Source organism: Canis lupus, chromosome 18 (genome assembly GCF_048164855.1).
Source record: "Canis lupus baileyi chromosome 18, mCanLup2.hap1, whole genome shotgun sequence".
In the NCBI taxonomy this organism is placed as follows: Eukaryota; Metazoa; Chordata; class Mammalia; order Carnivora; family Canidae; genus Canis; species Canis lupus.
This window is the reverse complement of record NC_132855.1, coordinates 60396329-60416631: the sequence shown is the minus strand read 5'-3', so window position 1 is coordinate 60416631 and position 20303 is coordinate 60396329. Positions and strand designations below refer to the sequence as shown.

At 50.7% G+C, this 20303-nt stretch overlaps 1 protein-coding gene across 1 annotated transcript in view; it reads right to left on the bottom strand.

Annotated features, from left to right (window-relative positions):
• The window catches only part of WNT3A (Wnt family member 3A), a 46198-nt gene that overhangs the window by 3162 nt on the left and 22733 nt on the right, over positions 1-20303 (bottom strand). Inside the window, exon 3 of the mRNA XM_072784803.1 lies at positions 9596-9861. Coding sequence (XP_072640904.1) covers positions 9596-9861 — 266 coding nt within the window. The remainder of the gene's footprint in view (positions 1-9595; positions 9862-20303) is intronic.

The following is a 20303-nucleotide window of genomic DNA, read 5'->3' as shown; positions in this document are numbered from 1 at the left end:
CAGTGTGGAATACCGACAATAGGAAGGTAAATGTGTGTGTAGATGGGAATTTCACTCAGGGAAACCTCGCCTTCACCCAGGCTATGCTTGCTGTCCTTCTCTCTGGACACACAGTACTTTGTCTTTCCTGGGGAACACACCTGCAGATTTCTGCCTTGGTAAAGGGTGGGGGCATTTGCCTGGGTACAAGCTATTGGACAAAGGCCTGGTGGGTTCTAAAGTACTCTTACTGTAAATTATCAATCTATCTTCCCATTTTTAAGCTGCACTTTTCAAGACACCTGATACTAGTACGTCCCGAGTTGGTTCTCAGAGTTCTCTACTCATTTAGGATTCTACTTGCTTCTAAGACCTAAGTATTCATGCATCTACTTCTTAGTCTACAAACTTTTGCTGCCATGCTCAGCTCCTGGCTTCCATGTTGTCAGGAGCATCCCTGTGTTGATGTGTTGTAACATTCATTCACTGTCATTTTAGTGGGGTTCTGAGGGGTTGCAGAGAGAAATGCTTGTATTCACTGCGATTCCTCACAGGTCTTTCCACTCTACAGTTGCTATGGGATTCTTTCCAAAGGATATTATATGATCTGTATAGTTTCCAGTTCCCCGCTGAGACATTCAGACTCGCATTTTGGTTTTGTAAACCTAAGTAAGCATATTTCTTTTCCACAGTCTGTGTCTCATAATTCCAGTATCAGAGTCCATGTGGACTTGTTTCTGCGAGTTTTGCTGACAATCACTCATTGTGTCACCAGCTCATGTGACAGGTTATCCTTTGATTCTGTGCTGGATGCTGTGTTTGGAAAATTATTTGTAGAAACATTTTTTGACCTTGAATATGGTTATCACCCTTCAAAGGGGGATTTGCCTGCCTTTTCCAGGTATGTGGGAAAACGAGCAATTGGGATCACCATAATCTGTTCCTAGATCTTGAGATTTTTCTAGCCTGCACTTGTATACAAGGGCTGGTCTACTTCTGGTTTTCCTTTGCTCCTCAGAGCTCCAGCCTAAACCAGGGGGAGGTTTCCTAGAGATGGAGAGGCTGCCGGAAGTGTATGCACTGTGGCCCAGTTCAGGATGAAAGCTGATTCAGCTCCTGGGCTCAGGGTTCTGCCTTCTCCCGGCCCTTGAGCCACTAATTTCTCACTATTCAAGGTTACATATTTGACACCTAAAATAACTTCATAGGGGCATAATATACATACAAAAGTATATATGTCATAAATGCAAAACCTGACAAAATTTCACAAATTGCCAGCCACTGGACATCAGCTCCCCAGAAACTCCTGTCATGTTCCCTTCCAGTTGTCTCTTTGGCCTCTTATACCCTTCTATGAATCTTTTAATATGTCCAGTTTTCTTTCATTGCAAGTGCTTTTATCAGTCTGTTTACAAAACCTCTGCCTACTCCAAGGTCATAGAAACATTCCATGTTTTCTGCCTAACATTTCTGTTCATTTGTTTTACCTTTTCCATTTGGGTTTGCCATTGACTGTATATATGGCATGAGGTAGGGGTCAGGGTCTTTTCCCCACCATGTCATTGTCTGATTGACTAGGTACCATTTATTGAAGGGACCATTTCTTGTCTGTGCTGCCCTGTTGTCCCGTGGTAGGTAGGGTGACTGTACACAGGTGGGCTTCCTCTGTGTCTAATGGGGCCCCTTTCCCATTTCATCCTGCATTTGTACTTGTCTTGGACAGGAAGATGAGTCAGTTTCTTTGTTCTCTTTTGATGGCAGCCCAACGCTTCAGACCTCTGCAATGCCCTGGTTCCCAGGCCAGCACCATCCTGGTGTTGCTGAAACTACTAGAGCATTCTGTATCACCTCCCATGACTGACTGGTCCCCTGTGGGCTCTCCACGACCATCAGACCCAGTCCACTCCAACATATATAGCCCTTCCCAGCATGGTCCTGTTTGTCCTCTTCCTCTGCTCTCTACATGCTGTCTGCCAGACAGCCTCACTCCAGGTCACAGGCTTCGGGTGGCCCCAGGGCTCTCCTGGCTTTCCTCCACCTAGATAGCTGTTAGCTATTTTGCATGCACTGCTCCCAGTACCAGCAGAAGGCATTTGTTTTAAGATGCCAGCCCGGGGTGTGTCCCCTGCAAGGTGCCCGGGTCACCCTGTGTGTGCATTTCTTTATCACACAATGTCCCACACTGTGCTGCAGGGGCCTCACTTTTTCCTCCCTGGACTGCAGGCAGGCCAACAAGGCAGCCCTGTATCCCACCTGCCACCCTGTGGGAATGCCCTCAGCCCTTGTGCAGTGACTGGACTGGCTGTTTCAGAGAGCCCCAGGCAGTAGGTGAGCAGATTTCTAGCCTGGCCACCAAGGATGGCCCATCCACCCAGCCACACCCTCCAGGGAACTGAGGCACACGTCCTGCTCAGAAATCTTCCATGGAGGTGGGGCTGGATGGCAGAAGAGTAGGGTCCCAAAGTAACCTGTCCCCACCAAATTACCTAGATGACCTTCAAATCATCCTGAAAACCTACGAATTTGGCTTGAGATTTAAAGAGAGAACAGCTGGAATGCTACAGTGAGAAGAATTAATACCTCTATCAAGTACAACTTGCTTTTGGCCACTCTGCACTGAGCAAAATGACTAGAAGGAAAAACTCACCTCAAAAGAAAGAATCAGAAACTGTCCTATCTCCCACAGAGTTACAAAATTTGGATTACAATTTAATGTCAGAAAGCCAATTCAGAAGCACTATTATAAAGCTACTGGTGGCTCTAGAAAAGAGCATAAAGGACTCAAGAGACTTCATGACTGCAGAATTTAAATCTATCAGACGGAAATTAAAAATCAATTAAATGAGATGCAATCCAAACTAGAGGTCCTAACGACGAGGGTTAACAAGGTAGAACGAGTGAGTGACAGAGAAGACAAGTTGATGGCAAAGAGGGAAACTGAGGAAAAAAGAGACAGACAATTAAAAGATCATGAGGATAGATTAAGGGAAATAAATGACAGCCTGAGGAAGAAAAATCTGCGTTTAATTGGGTTACCCGAGGGCGCCGAAAGGGACAGAGGGCCAGAATATGTATTTGAACAAGTCATAGCTGAAAACTTTCCTAATCTGGGAAGGGAAACAGGGATTCAGATCCAGGAAATAGAGAGATCCCCCCTAAAATCAATAAAAACCGCTCAACACCTTGACATTTAATAGTGAAGCTTGCGAATTCCAAAGATAAAGAGAAGATCCTTAAAGCAGCAAGAGACAAGAAATCGCTAAGTTTTATGCGGAGAAATATTAGATTAACAGCAGACCTCTCCACAGAGACCTGGCAGGCCAGAAAAGGCTGGCAGGATATATTCAGGGTCCTAACTGACAAGAACATGCAGCCAAGAATACTTTATCCAGCAAGGCTCTCATTCAGAATAGGAGAGATAAAGAGCTTCCAAGATAGGAACTGAAAGAATATGTGACCACCAAACCAGCTCTGCAAGAAATTTTAAGGGGGACTCTTATAATTCCTCTTTAAGAGGAAGTCCAATGGAACAATCCACAAAAACAGGGACTGAATAGGTATCATGATGACACTAAACTCATATCTTTCAATAGTAACTCTGAACATGAATGGGCTTAATGACCCCATGAAAAGGCACAGGGTTTCAGACTGGATAAAAAAGCAGGACCCATCTATTTGCTGTCTACAAGAGACTCATTTTAGACAGAAGGACACCTACAGCCTGAAAATAAATGGTTGGAGAACCATGTGCCATTCAAATGGTCCTCAAAAGAAAGCAGGGGTAGCCATCCTTGTATCAGATACACTAAAGTTTATCCCGAACACTGTAGTAACAGATTAAGAGGGACACTATATCATACTTAAAGGATCTATCTATATTGATGATAGGACACAATCATCAATATTTATGCACCGAATGTGGGAGTTGCCAAATATATCAATCAATTAATAACCAAAGTTAAGACATACTTAGATAATAATACACTTATACTTGGTGACTTCAATCTAGCGCTTTCTACAGTCGATCTGTCTTCTAAGCACAACATCCCCAAAGAAACAAGAGCTTTAAATGATACACTGGACCAGATGGATTTCACAGATATATACAGAATTTTACATACAAATGCAACTGAATACACATTCTTCTCAAGTGCGCATGGAACTTTCTCCAGAATAGACCAGATACTGGGTCACAAATCAGGTCTTAACCGATACCAAAAGATTGGGATCGTCCCCTGCGTATTCTCAGACCATAATGCTTTGAAATTAGAACTAAATCACAAGAAGAAGTTTGGAAGGATTTCAAACACATGGAGATTAAGGACCATCCAGCTAAAAGATGAAAGGGTCAACAAGGAAATGAGGGAAGAATTAAAAAGATTCATGGAAACTAATGAGAATGAAGATACAACCATTCAATATATTTGGGATACAGCAAAAGCAGTCCTGAGGGGGAAATACATCGCAATACAAGCAGCCATTCAAAAACTGGAAAGAACTCAAATACAAAAGCTAACCTTACACCTAAAGGAGCTAGAGAAAAAACAGCAAATAAATCCTACACCCAGCAGAAGAAGAGAGTCGAGCAGAACTCAATGAAATAGAGACCAGAAGAACTGTGGAACAGATCAACAAAACCAGGAGTTGGTTCTTTGAAAGAATTAATAAGATAGATAAACCATTAGCCAGCCTTATTAACAAGAAGAGAGAGAAGACTCAAATTAATAAAATCATGAAAGAGAAAGGAGAGATCACTACTAACACCAAGGAAATACAAACGATTTTAAAAACATATTATGGGCAGCTATACGCCAATAAATTAGGCAATCTAGAAGAAATGGACGCATTTCTGGAAAACTACAAACTACCAAAACTGGAACAGGAAGAAATAGAAAACCTGAACAGGCCAATAATCAGGGAGGAAATGGAAGCAGTTATCAAAAACCTCCCAAGACACAAAAGTCTAGCGCCAGATGGCTTCCCAGGGGAATTATATCACACGTTTAAAGAAGAAACCATACCTACTCTACTAAAGCTGTTCGGAAAGATAGAAAGAGATGGAATACTTCCAAACTCCTTCTATGAGGCCAGCATGACCTTAGTCCAAAACCAGACAAAGACCCCACCAAAAAGGAGAATTACAGACCAATATCCCTGATGAACATGGATGCAAAAATTCCCAGTAAGATACTAGCCAATAGGATCCAACAATACATTAAGAAGATTACTCACCATGACCAAGTAGGATTTATCCCCAGGATACAAGCTGGTTCAACACTCGTAAAACAATCAATGTGATTCATCATATCAGCAAGAGAAAAAACAAGAAACATAGGATCCTCTCAATAGATGCAGAGAAAGCATTTGACAAAATACAGCATCCATTCCTGATCAAAACTCTTCAGAGTATAGGGGTAGAGGGAACATTCCTCAACATCTTAAAAGCCATCTACGAAAAGCCCCCAGCAAATATAATTCTCAATGGGGAAGCACTGGGAGCCTTTCCCCTAAGATCAGGAACAAGACAGGGTTGTCCACTCTCCCCACTGCTATTCAACATAGTACTGGAAGTCCTGCCTCAGCAATCAGACAACAAAAAGAATTAAAGGGCATTCAAATTGGCAAAGAAGTCAAACTCTCCCCCTTCGCAGATTACATGATACTCTACATAGACTCCACCCCAAGATTGCTAGAATTCATACAGCAATTTGGCAGTGTGGCAGGATACAAAATCAAGGCCCATAAGTCAGTGGCATTTCTAGACACTAACAATGAGCCTGAAGAAAGAGAAATTAAGGAGTCAATCCCATTTACAATTGCACCCAAAAGCATAAGATACCTAGGAATAAACCTAACCAAAGAGGTAAAGGATCTATACCCTAAAAACTATAGAACACTTCTGAAAGAAATTGAGGAAGACACAAAGAGATGGAAAAATATTCCATGCTCATGGATTGGCAGAATTAATATTGTGAAAATGTCAATGTTACCCAGGGCAATTTACACGTTTAATGCAATCCCTATCAAAATACCATGGACTTTCTTCAGAGAGTTGGAACAAATTTTTTTAAGATTTGTGTGGAATCAGAAAAGACCCCGAATAGCCAGGGGAATTTTAAAAAAGAGAACCATAGCTGGGTGCATCACAATGCCAGATTTCAGGTTGTACTACAAAGCTGTGGTCATCAAGACAGTGTGGTCCTGGCACAAAAACAGACAAATAGATCAATGGAACAGAATGGAGAACCCAGAAGTGGACCCTGAACTTTATGGTCAACTAATATTCAGCAAAGCAGGAAAGACTATCCATGGGAAAAAAAGACAGTTTCTTCAATAAATGGTGCTGCGAAAATTGGACATCTACGTGCAGAAGAATGAAACTAGTCCACTCTCTTGCACCATCCACAAAGATAAACTCAAAATGAATGAAAGATCTAAATGTGAGACAAGATTCCATCAAAATCCTAGAGGAGAACAGAGGCAACACCCTTTTTGAACTTGGCCACAGTAACTTCTTGCAAGATACATCCATGAAGGCAAGAGAAACAAAAGCAAAAATGAACTATTGGGACTTCATCAAGATAAGAAGCTTTTGCACAGCAAAGATACAGTCAACAAAACTCAAAGACAACCTACAGAATGGGAGAAGATATTTGCAAATGATGTATCAGATAAAGGGCTAGTATCCCAGATCTATAAACAACTTATGAAACTCAACACCAAAGAAACAGACAATCCAATCATGAAATGGGCAAAAGACATGAACAGAAATCTCACAGAGGAAGACATAGACATGGCCAACAAGCACATGAGAAAATGCTCTGCATCACTTGCCATCAGGGAAATCCAAATGAAAACCACAATGAGATACCACCTCACACCAGTGAGAATGGGGAAAATTAACAAGGCAGGAAACCACAAATGTTGGAGAGGATGCGGAGAAAAGGGAACCCTCTTGCACTGTTGGTGGGAATGTGAACTGGTGCAGCCACTCTGGAAAACTGTGTGGAGGTTCCTCAAAGAGTTAAAAATAGACCTGCCCTACGACCCAGCAATTGCACTGTTGGGGATTTACCCCAAAGATTCAGATGCAATGAAATGCCGGGACACCTGCACCCCGATGTTTCTAGCAGCAGCGTCCGCAATAGCCAAACTGTGGAAGGAGCCTCGGTGTCCATCGAAAGATGAGTGGATAAAGAAGATGTGGTTTATGTATACAATGGAATATTACTCAGCCATTAGAAACGACGAATACCCACCATTTGCTTCAACGTGGATGGAACTGGAGGGTATTTTGCTGAGTGAAGTAAGTCAATCGGAGAAGGACAAACAGGGTATGTTCTCATTCATTTGGGGAATATAAATAATAGTGAAAGGGAATATAAGGGAAGGGAGAAGAAATGTGTGGGAAATATCAGAAAGGGAGACAGAACATAAAGACTCCTAACTCTGGGAAACGAACTAGGGGTGGTGGGAGGGGAGGAGGGCGGGGGTTGGGGGTGAATGGGTGACGGGCACTGAGGGGGACACTTGACGGGATGAGCACTGGGTGTTATTCTGTATGTTGGTAAATTGAACACCAATAAAAAATTAATTTATTAAAAAAAAGAGACTCATGAAAGAGAAATTAAGGAGTCGATCCCATTTACAATTGCACCCAAAAGCATAAGATACCTAGGAATAAACCTAACCAAGGAGGTAAAGGATCTGTACCCTAAAAACTACAGAACACTTCTGAAAGAAATTGAGGAAGACACAAAGAGATGGAAAAATATTCCATGCTCATGGATTGGCAGAATTAATATTGTGAAAAATCAATGTTACCCAGGGCAATTTACACGTTTAATGCAATCCCTATCAAAATACCATGGACTTTCTTCAGAGAGTTAGAACAAATTATTTTAAGATTTGTGTGGAATCAGAAAAGACCCCAAATAGCCAGGGGAATATTAAAAAAGAGAACCATAGCTGGGTGCATCACAATGCCAGATTTCAGGTTGTACTACAAAGCTGTGGTCATGAAGACAGTGTGGTCCTGGCACAAAAACAGACAAATAGATCAATGGAACAGAATAGAGAATCCAGAAGTGGACCCTGAACTTTATGGTCAACTAATATTCAGCAAAGCAGGAAAGACTATCCACGGGAAAAAAGACAGTTTCTTCAATAAATGGTGCTGCGAAAATTGGACATCTACGTGCAGAAGAATGAAACTAGTCCACTCTCTTGCACCATCCACAAAGATAAACTCAAAATGAATGAAAGATCTAAATGTGAGACAAGATTCCATCAAAATCCTAGAGGAGAACAGAGGCAACACCCTTTTTGAACTTGGCCACAGTAACTTCTTGCAAGATACATCCATGAAGGCAAGAGAAACAAAAGCAAAAATGAACTATTGGGACTTCATCAAGATAAGAAGCTTTTGCACAGCAAAGATACAGTCAACAAAACTCAAAGACAACCTACAGAATGGGAGAAGATATTTGCAAATGATGTATCAGATAAAGGGCTAGTATCCCAGATCTATAAACAACTTATGAAACTCAACACCAAAGAAACAGACAATCCAATCATGAAATGGGCAAAAGACATGAACAGAAATCTCACAGAGGAAGACATAGACATGGCCAACATGCACATGAGAAAATGCTCTGCATCACTTGCCATCAGGGAAATCCAAATGAAAACCACAATGAGATACCACCTCACACCAGTGAGAATGGGGAAAATTAACAAGGCAGGAAACCACAAATGTTGGAGAGGATGCGGAGAAAAGGGAACCCTCTTGCACTGTTGGTGGGAATGTGAACTGGTGCAGCCACTCTGGAAAACTGTGTGGAGGTTCCTCAAAGAGTTAAAAATAGACCTGCCCTACGACCCAGCAATTGCACTGTTGGGGATTTACACCAAAGATTCAGATGTAATGAAACGCTGGGACACCTGCACCCCGATGTTTCTAGCAGCAATGTCCGCAATAGCCAAACTGTGGAAGGAGCCTCAGTGTCCATTAAAAGATGAATCGATAAAGAAGATGTGGTTTATGTATACAATGGAATATTACTCAGCCATTAGAAACAACGAATACTCACCATTTGCTTCAACGTGGATGGAACTGGAGGGTATTATGCTGAGGGAAGTAAGTCAGTCGGAGAAGGACAAACATTATATGTTCTCATTCATTTGGGGAATATAAACAATAGTGAAAGGGAATATAAGGGAAGGGAGAAGAAATGTGTGGGAAATATCAGAAAGGGAGACAGAACATAAAGACTCCTAACTCTGGGAAACGAACTAGGGGTGGTGGGAGGGGAGGAGGGCGGGGGGTGGGGGTGAATGGGTGACGGGCACTGAGGTGGGCACTTGACGGGATGAGCACTGGGTGTTATTCTATATGTTGGCAAATTGAACACCAATAAAAAATAAATTTATATGTAAAAAAAAAAAAGAAATCTTCCATGTCTCCAGGACCCTCAAGAATGTGGTCAGAGAGTGCATCGCCCAGCCCCCACAGGGCCGGTGTACAATGGCCCCCTTCCCCACCCCCTGAGGGCACACGGCCTGGATGGACAACTCCCCGTGCACCTCCAGGACCAGCCAAGGGCTGATAACATACCTGGCGTCCGGCCTCATTGTTGTGGCGGTTCATGGCGGAGCGGGCGTCTGGCCGGTTCTCCCGTGCGTCAGCGAATTCCCGGGACACCATGCCACCAAACTCGATGTCCTCGCTGCAGCCTCCCCACTTCCAGCCCTCACCTGGTGAGCCCTGGTGGCGGCTGCTGCAGCCACAGATGGCAGCGGAGCCCTCCGCACATGAGCGTGTCACAGCGAAGGCCACGCCGGCCGAGGCGATGGCGTGCACAAAGGCAGACTCCCGGGTGGCTGCGGAGAGAGGCGACCCAGTTGGCAGGACCCGGCAGGGCTGCAGGGGTTGGCACCTGGCCCCAGGGTATCGTGGCCTCTTGCTGGGCTGGGCCTGAGTCCCTGGGGTGGTTGTGGGTGCTGGACTTACAGTCTCCCCAATGGCCAGGCAGGGCCAACGAGCCCCAGGTGGGGGACCGGGTATCAGTCTCCATGAGGAAACACAGGGACCCCTGCAATTCAAGGGTCAGATCAGAGCCAGCACTGGCCAGGATGTGCAAAACCTGAACCCCCTACACTGCTGGGGGCAAGGAAATTGGTGCTGCCCCTTGGAAAGCAGTTTGACAGCTTCTTGAAGCCAGACCCCTACCATGTGACTGGCCATTCAGCTAGGTATTCACCCCCGAGGAAGCTCAGGTGCTTCAGGGGCCAGGAAGCAGAGGGCTTGGCTGGGGGCTCCCAAATGTACATCAGCAGGTGAACGGATAAAAATCCGTGGCATGAAATCAGTCAGCTCTGCCGATGTGATGCAGAAGCTCCCACTGCGAGAAAAATTATTGTAAGCACATGGTGGGAGGGGTACTAACCCGACTTACTGTAGTGGTCATCCTGCAATATGTGCGTGTATCGAATCAGTATGTGGTACACCTGAAACTGAATGTTATGTGTCAGTTTTACCTCAGTTAGACCAGTAAAGTGGAATTCTGTCTAATTGGGGACAAAATGAGGGGCATGAATGAATCTCAAAATCATCCACTGAGAAAAGGCAGATTTAAAGACCCCTTCCTCTTGGGCCCAAACAACCCGTGGTAGAAACCCCCAACCCAGACGTCCAGGATGAAAGTGTCCAGCAGCCTGGTGGCCTGCTTGGGGGCAGCTCCTGGCCCGCACACTGCCCACTTGTGCCTCTCATTCTGCCCGCACACTTTCCCATCTTCCACCCCTAATTCCAGGGACCTGCATGGTCCAGCTGAAGGGCCACTTTTTCTGGAACCTCCTTGAGGTCAGTGCTTCCACTGGACCCTTTGCCCCATGCTGGTCCCATGCTCCTGGACCTGGAGATGCTGAGCGCTGTAGCATCCAGGCCCCTGCTGACCCTGGGGGCTGGTCTGGAGGCTGCTGGGGCCCCCAGATGCAGCCTTCTCCCTCCACATGAGGGGAAACTGAGTGTGGGGACATGGTTTTGCAGAAAGGCCATGCAGGAGGGGTGGGGCTTGGGAAGCAGGAGCTGGTGAGGCTGACCAGGAGCAGACAGAGGCCTAGGGGGCACTGGGGAGGCTGTGGGGGCTCTGCAGAGGCTACGTCTGCAGCTGGGCTTCCCCTGACTACACAAGTGCACGTGCGTCCTGCGTCTGCATGAGCCTTCCAGCGAGGGGACCCAGCAATGACCCCCTCTGGGGGGAAGGTGAGGATGGGGCTACCCTGTGTGAACGGATGGGCCTCCCTCACTCCTCCATATGCACATATGGAGCCTGCTCTTTGCCAAGTTCTGCAGAAGGGAATATGGAAGCCTCAGGGAGCTTACCTGCTGGCGAGCAGGAATTTAAAAATCTAGATAAAAAGCCACGGGCTCTGGAGTTCAGCAGGCCTGGGGCTGAACCTGGGCTTGGTGTCCGGTGTCCGGTGCACCTGTGGGCATCTCTGCTGCTGTCCTGATGGGGACCTGCATCCCACCTCTCCTGCGCCGGCAGGAGGGAGAAGGGAGCAGGACAGGTGTGAGGATGGGCCCCTCCAGGCCTTCCATGCTGGGCATGGGCTGGGTGCCCTGCTGTGTCCCCACGTCCCTCCTGGGCAGCAGGCCTGGATGGTGCTGGGGCCCCCAGTGGCTCCCATTGTGGGGTGCAGACGTGTCCCCGCCCACATCAGTGCCTGGTGGCTTTGGTCTTGGCTGGGGGATGGGCAGGTGGGCTTCATCTTGGGGAGTGAGCAGAGGCTGCCAGCAGAGGCTGTGGGCTATTCCCCTGGCTTCCTCAAGCTCGCTCACCCCCGACACCAGGCAGGTAGAGGCAGAGGAATGGCGAGACAGTTCCAGCCAGCAGCATACACACTCAGACTCATCCAAGAGCCGACATACCTGTCACTGAAAAACGCACAAGTACTGTCCCCTCCCCTCTCCCCTCCCCTGCCCTTGAGTCCAGCCCTCAGCGTCTGTCACCTGTACCATCACAGGCTCCTGGATGTGACCTGCACACCTGCCTCCAGCTTTCCCCCATGCACATGTGTGTGTCATACATCTCAAACACACAGGCACAGCGTGTGCACAAGCATACACGCACACAAACACATGGGCACACATGCACACAACACACGTTTGCACACATGCAATGCACACATGCATACACACACGTGGACACACGCAAACACACACAGACATGCAAACACATGTAACACATGTGCACACAAACATGTATATGCAGAACACATGCACACATGCACAAACACGCACGCATGCAAGCACGTATGCACAGACCTATGCACACATGCAAGCACACGTGCACATACACATCACACAAGGCTGAGGGCACAGCCCTTTGCTTCATGCCCAGTGCGTCTTGCCTGGTCCCTCTGAGCTCCTGGGGCTGTGTCCTTGCCTGACCTGCGCATAGGCCCCCCCCACGTGCTGCCCCCCCCAGCTCTGGCAGCTGCTCCCTGGCCTCCAGCCACAGTCAGCCTTTGTCACTCCCCTAGGGAGACTTCCAGTTGCTCCTCTGGTCATGTGCACCTGCCGTTTCCTCCGTGTGCTCTTCAGCCAGGGTCTGGCCATGCTGTCCAAGTGTGGTCACTGCCTGGCCAGGGAAGCTCTCACCTGCACCCTCTCCTGATTCGTCCCCTCCTTGGCCTGGAAGCTCCCTGAGGTGGGGACTGTGTCTTGTTCATTCTGCGTTTCCAGGAGCCCTGGGTTGGGACAGGGAGGCCCAGCAGGATCTGAGCCTGTGGGGCTGGCTCTCCACCCCTCCCCACTCAGCAACCTTCACTGTCCCTTCCCCGAAGGCCAGCAGACAGCTGCTCCCCCAGATGTTGGATGCCCTGCCTCACTCTCCTCTGTAGCACAGTCCATCAGTTCTCAGGCCCGGAGCTGCCTTCTGCAGGTCTGAGGTCTCTGCATAAATGCCAGCGTGGCCTGGACCCAGGCACCTTGTCCCGCTGTCCCTCCCCTCCAGCAGAGCCACACCTTTATTTTGTCTTTCTCCTTGGAGCCAGACTGGGCTCACTGCTGGCGCTGGCCTGGGGCCTCTCCTGCAGCCGGTGTTCTAGACACTCAGGGAGCCCAGTGCACACAGCCCAGTGCTGCTTCAAGCTGCCTGAGGCCCCTGGTGGCCAGAACCACTCCTCCTGGGGGAAGACTGCCTCGGCCTCCGCCCACCACCCTCCTGTGACGTTGGGGGAGAGCCACCGAGCCTGGGGCCTTGCCCCTTACCCGAACAAGGGCTTGCTACTTATCAGGCTCAGGCAGACAGGCCAGGCCGCCAGACACACTCGAGGGGAAGGGCGTGATCAGGGCGGTGGGGGAGGCCTTCAACTTGGGAGGAAGAACTCAGTCCAGCCCTGCTCACAGCTTGCCCCAATTGGCTCCCCTGTGGGTCCCAATCTCCCCTTCTGCCCTGAGCAGAAGGGGCTCATCACACACCAGGTCCGAAGGCCGAGGACACCGTGTATCCTTCAACTTGCTCTGAAGGAGAAGAAGCGTCTGAGGAAACGCCACAAGACCTGTGGCCAGAAAAGTGTGAGATGGGTTGTGCTGGCAAAGAAAGTCCATTTGGAAGTGGAAGACACGGCCTCCACGCAGTTTGGGAAGCTGAGACCTGGCATAGCAGATGCCCTGCCTGGCCCACCTAGCCGGCGGGCCCCACAGTGGGCAGGCGGCAGGTGCCTCGAGCAGGTGCTCCAGGGACACCCATGGAGGCCTTCCCAGCAGAGTCAAGGAATGTCAGGCAAACCCCAAAGGCCTGACCCATCTCCTGGTCTCGAGGGCACAAGGGGCAAGGCCAGGCAGACACACCTAGGAGGGGACCCTGAACAGGTGGAAAATAGGTGAAATCGGGGTGAAGTCTGGAATTAACACCCAGGGATCTCTGCTTCAATGGATGCAGCTGGATCTGTGGGTTCTTAGCCTTGCAGGAGGTCTGGGAGGGGAAACGGAGTCAGCATCACTCCTGCAGTGCCTCTGTATGTCCACGGTTCTTTCCAGAGAAAAAGTAAAAGTGCATGCTGAGGTCGTGCAGGAGGAAGACCCCTGCATGCCCGGGTGACACCTGCAGGACTGGGGCTTCCCATCCAGGGATCTTGGGGTAGTGTCACTCCAAGCAGGAATCACAGGCCATGTCAGAAAGCTTGTGTGTGTGGGGTTGTGTTGTTGTTTTTGGATAGAGAACCTGTTGCTTTTATCAGATTTCCACTGGTGTTGGAAAGAAGAAGGTCATTATCTGACCGGCTGGAGTAGCCTCAGGCTTTGGGGGAGGTAGGATGGGGCTCCCCTGAGGCAGTGGGCGGGGAGGGCACAGCAAGGATCAGACTGGGGTCTGGAGCCCTGGCAGCTGCCCCAGTCACAGTAAAGTTCTTAGCCACCGACAGCAGCTTTGTCAGGTTTCTGCTTCTGTTTACACAACAGAGGCAGCTAGGGAACGAGAGGGGATCCATCCCACCGTGGGAAGGGAACCGTGTCTTGGGAATGAGATTGGAAACACCTTTGTCACTGTCACTGGCCATGGGCTACAGCAGGTCAGGAGAGGAGGAGGGGACACAGGTCTGGGATGGTGGCCAAAGGGCCTGTGCTGCCAGTGTGCCAAGTCCCTGGGACACCACCTGCCTGAGCCCTTGGAGCTGCTCAGACCGCCCTGCTGGCCCCAGGACTCTCCTCCACACCCGTGAGATGGGCTTTGCCTCCCGGGGTCTCAGAACTCTGGAACAGGACCGATCTTGTTTCCAGACTTGGATTTCATAGGCTTGTCAAGTACCAGGGATCATTTGAGGACTGAATTAGGACTGCCAGGTGTTCTCACTTCCCTGTGAGAGGATAAGGCATATGGAAAATGTCACAGTTTCAGAACTGAGGTCGGGGCTGGGAAAAGGAAGGAGAAAGGAAATTTGGTGACAAAGTCGTTCTGTGAGTTAAGCCTTCTCCACGGGGAAAGCCATCTTTGCCAGGAACTTGACATTGTTTCATTACCAATTATTTATTGAGTTCCTGTGAAATGTCAATGATCTATCCTTCCTGCCATTCATCTACCATCTATTCATTTATCCATCTATCCATCCACCCATCCACCATCCATTTATCCATCCACCATCCATTTATCCATCTACCATCCATTTATCCATCCATTTACCCATCCATCCACCATCCATCCATCTGGGATCTAAGAGTCTGTAAAGAGCTATATACTAGGCTCAAAACCAGGAATATGAGGTGGGTAAGATGTAAGGTGCCCATTCTCAAGAACCAAGCTAATAAATCTGCAAGAAAGGGGATTGCTGCTCTATCTGATGAAATTTCTAACAACCCAGGCTTTCAAAAGGTGAAGGAACTACCCACCCAATTGTTAATTAAGGAGAACCTAGATGACCCACTCTCAGGTGGAAAGAATCCTTGCATGGAGGGATGCCTAGGTGGCTCAGTGGTTTGGCTCAGGTCGTGATCCTGGGGTCCTGGGATCGAGTCCCACATCAGGCTCCCCACAGGGAGCCTGCTTCTTCCTCTGCTTATGTCTCTGTCTCTCTGTGTCTCTCATGAATAAATAAATACATCTTTAAAAAAAAAGAATTCCTGCACTGGAAAGAAAGAGGGTGAACCAGGGGAACCCTGTCTTTAGTAAGAGGCTCCGCTGTTGTGGATCAAGTTCGTGGCTTTGGGCCGTGCTAAGCCACCTGCCTTACAGTTCATGAGAGATAGAGTAGGAGAAATAGTAACATATAATGAAGCTTGGCAATGTGAACTCTGGGGCAGGATTGGGATGGATGGATGAGTAGATGAATGAGTGGGTGAGTGGCTGCTGGATGAATGAGTAGGTGGGTGGATGGGTGGGTAGATGGTTGGATGTATGGATGGGGGGATAGATGAGTGGATGGATGGGTGTGTGGATAAGTGGATACATGGATGGATGGATGGATGGATGGATGAATGATAGATGAATGTGTAGGTGGATGGGTGGGTGGGGATATATGATGGATGGATGGATGGATGGATGGATGGATGGATGGACTTATGGATGGATGGATAGATGGTAGATGGGTGGATGAGTAAAGTCTGGAGCAGCTGAGGGAGTCCCGTGTGGTGAGAGCTGGGTGTATGGCAGAAGGCAGGGAGAGCACCCCACAGTGCTCCATCACAGTTAGGCTAGTGGAGCCTTAGGTGTCACCCATCAGATGGGCTTCCGCAGTAACTTTGCCTCCTTGGGTTTCAAAAAAATTTGAGGGATCTTAACAAATTCTTGTTTCCAGATTTGAATTCCACAGGCTTGTCAAGTAGGAGAGATCATTTGAGGACTGAATTAGGATCACCACTTGTTGTTACTTTTACTTTTTTGTGAGAGGATAAGACATTAAAAATAACATAATTTTAGAGAAAAAACTTTTTACATGCAAAAAGAATGTTTTCTGGGTACTTTGTGTTGAAGAAAGTTCACCTTCTCACATTTCACCATGAAGTTGGTGATCAGCAACTGCTAATTGAGCACTGACCGTGTTCTTAGTGGACAAGAATCCTGCAGCCTCTGCTCTGGAGCTGACCTTCTTGCAGGGAGGCCATCCAGGAGGCTGTTTCAGCAGAGACCGAGAGGACACACTGCCTTGAGTCTGGCGAATCCTTTTAATGCTGCTGAGAGAACCGGCCCAGGAAGAAGAAGGGCACTCCTCTCTCTCTCCCATTGCCATGGGTCCTGTAGGCCCCCTCACCCCAGCATGCAGGCCCACAGCAGTAATGCTGAGCCCAGACAGGGCCCAGGGAGAGGCTCCTACACCCCCAGCAAAGGGTCCTGAGATTCCACCAAGCTGGTTTTGGTGGCTGCAGCCTTGAGGTGGCTGGGCCCCATCTTCTCCTGGGGGACGACTGTGAGGGCCAACACTGAATGAGAAGGATAGGGACATTTACATAAGCTCCTGGGATGAGACTATCCGTCTAGGGGGCTGCTGCAGTGGCCTTTCCAAGAAACACAAGTGACCTCTGGCAGGAGAAGTTCCTGGAAGGGGCTGTGGTTCAGATGTGAGCACTGATTGATGTGATGGAATTCCTGTCTGCCCAGGTGGGCCCCTCAGGAAGCTGTGCGGGGAAGAGGGCCTAGGGGCTGCCCCAGCAGCAGACACCCCGGGCAGCATGTCACACCAGACACATGTTGGGCCCATAGCCATAGTTCTTGGAAGGATACCTATTTCTCTAAAGGGTCTCCAGGTGATTCTGATGCAACCCTGGACTGAACCCCCAGGCTCTACCATAGCCCAGAGCACCATGACTCACAGGCCCATCCCCCTCCTCAATAGTGGCCAGATCCAATAGAGGCTTGTAGAAGGAGGCCCCAAATGATACCCACTCAGGAGAGGGGGAGGGGGTTTCTGATACCACCTCTTTAAGAGGGATGTGAGGGGTGACTACGGGATCTAATACGGGGTCTCTGACACCTGCCCAATCAGAGGAACATGGGGGGCTAACACGGGAGGTACTGACAGCCGCTTCCATCAGAGGGACATGGGGGCTAACATGGGGGGCTCTGACACCCGCTCCACCAGAGGGACATGGGAGGCTAACACGGGGGGTACTGACACCCGCTCCATCAGAGGGACATGGGGGCTAACATGAGGCGTACTGACACCCGCTCCACCAGAGGGACATGGGGGGCTAATATGGTGGGCTCTGACACCTCCTCTGTCAGAGGAATGTAGTGGGCACAGAGGAATGGGGGGGGGGGTGTTTCTGACCTCTCCTCATCAGAGGAACATCAGGGGGCTAGTATGAGGGCTGACACCTTCCCCATCAGAAGCACGTGGGAGGGCTAATATGGGGGACTTTGACACCTCCTTCATCAGAGTACTTGGGGGAGCTAATATGGGGGGCTCAGTTTCCTCTCCCTATCAGAAGGATGTGGTGGGGGCTAACATGGGGGCTCTGATCTTTGCACATCAGAAGGCCTTTGCACATCTGATGGGGAGCCATCTTGGGGGATCTCTGACATCCCCTCCCTCCTGCCATGGGTTGTAGACCTTTCGTCTGGCGCCTATATGAAGCCTGGGCCCTGGCCACCTGCCTTTAGGACTCAGGGGCCTGTCTCTTGTCAGCTGGTGGCAGGCAGGGACTTAGACCAAGACAGGGTAGGGTGTGAGCTCTCCTGGGAGCCACAGGTCCTGCCTATCAGAACCTTTCCTTGGCTGACCAGTGGCAGAGGACCCGCTCTCCCTCAGCTGAGGCACCTTGGGACCCCAGGCTGTCTGTCCTCTGGACAGTGCTGACCTTGGGGTATGATCTGGCGCTGAGGTGGGTGCGCCTACATGTCTGCGGAGGGGGTGCTGTGGGGGGGCATGCTGTCCTGCCTCTGTGGAGCCCCCCTGGCAGGGGTTCCTGGTGTGCAGCCCATCACCACAGTACCTAGTGAGGATGCTGGCTGAGAGGGTGCGCTGCAGCTCTGTCAGGCTTCTCTCTGCCTCCCCTGGCCCTACTGCTCCCAGAGCATCGCTGGTGGCCCTAGGAGAGAACTGAGGTGCTCTCACCATGTGGCGCCCCCAGTACACAGCAGGCCCAGCCCACAACCAGGGTGGTGTCTCCCTGTCTGGACCCCCGGGCCTCTACCCACCTGGCAGGTGAGGGGTGGAGTGGGGGGCTGTCCCTCTGCTGGAGCAGATGCACCCATCTCCCTCCTCTCTGGCCAGGAAGACCTGGAAGGCTCCTCTAGAACATTCGGGAAGGGGATGCCTCTTCGGCCCCCCCACGCCCCAACACGGAGCGTGTGGCCCCACGGAGCGGAGGAGCCCGGGGCCAGCTCCGCCCCTGCGCCCAGCACATCCACCTTCCGGGGCCCTGCGGTGGGCGGGCCCTGCGACGGCATTTGTTAACCCCCGGCCGCGCCGGCACAAAGGAGGAGCCACCTGACCGCGGAATGCGGCCCGCGCCCCACAGCGGCCGCGGCCCCTGACACCGCCCGGCCGGCGGCGCGGCCGGCGTCCTGATTACCTGCTGGGGCTAATGAATCTGGCTTTGTGAGCCACTGTCACGCCGCGTTAGGCCCACAATGGGCCGTGATATTTTATATGAATTTCCCCCTGGTCGGCGATTAGGCCATAGCCAGCCAGTCATAGCAACCGGGAGGTATGCGCGGCCCGGGGCCCGAGGCGCGCGGGGAGCGCGCTATTCACACGCTGCGGCACAGCACTCCCGAGGGCGTGTGAATCGCCCGCAGCATTTCACTTTCTCTTGTGCTTAATCTTGTCCTCGTCGTGGGGACATTGTGTTCTGAGCCGGGCGCGGCGGGGAGGCGCCGGGGTCCCTCCTGGCCCCTCTACAGCCCCCCCGCAGGGCAGAGTTAATGATATACAGGGGAGGCCGTGGAGACCGGCAAGCCCCCCAGCCACGGAGAACCGAAACACTTTCCGATGGGGGTCAGGGGTCGCAACCTGGATTCGGGAGGCCACCTCCCCCTGGGGCCTGGCCGGCCTGCCCCAGCCCCGTGCCTGCGTGCCTGCGTGCGCTCCGGACACCCAGGGCAGCCGACGGACCACCCCCTGGAGTCCTGGACCCTGGGGGGGGGGGGGAGGCTCTTCCAGGAGGGGGCCACCTACGTGACCCTTGCACCTCCTCCCCCGGCCCAGGCCCCCAAGGAGACCCGTAAGAAGGAGGGCACACTGACCAAGGAGGAGGCAGGGGACTGCGGAGGAAGGACACCGTTGGGGGTGGGGGGGCACAGTCTTGCTGAGAAACGTGACTGACACCGGTAGACCCTGCCAGGAGCTTGGGGAGTCTGACCAGGAGAACTGAGCAGGCCTGATGCTGAGAGGGTCAGTCTAGGCCCCTAGAGGGTGAGCTAGTAGATTCCCAGGCCACGGCCTGCCCCCACCTCTCCCAGCAGTACGTGGGGACACCTGCTCCCTGGTGTGGACGGGCAGGCCAGCATCCCTCCAGCCCTGAGACCCTGGGGTAGCCTGGGGAATACGGCCCTGTTGCACGGGGGCTCTGAGTGGACAAGGCAGGCTGGGGTGCAGGTGGAGAGGCCCCAAGCCCTCCCTCCCCTCTTCCTGAAGTTATAGGCTGCCCCAAAGTTCCCTGGCCTGGGCCTGGGCCCCTGGGGCCCAAGCTCCTGCAGGGGCTTGTCTTGCCTGGGCCTCCTCTAGGCTGGCAGCGGGCGTCTGCTGGGGCACTGAGCCTGGGGACCAGCCTTGCTTGCCCCACGTCTTCCCCACCCCCTCACCTCCCTGAGGGTCAAGAGGAGGTGTTGGCCAGCTCTCAGGCAGGCTGGCCCTTCAGGTGCCTGGGGGCCCGGGGACCT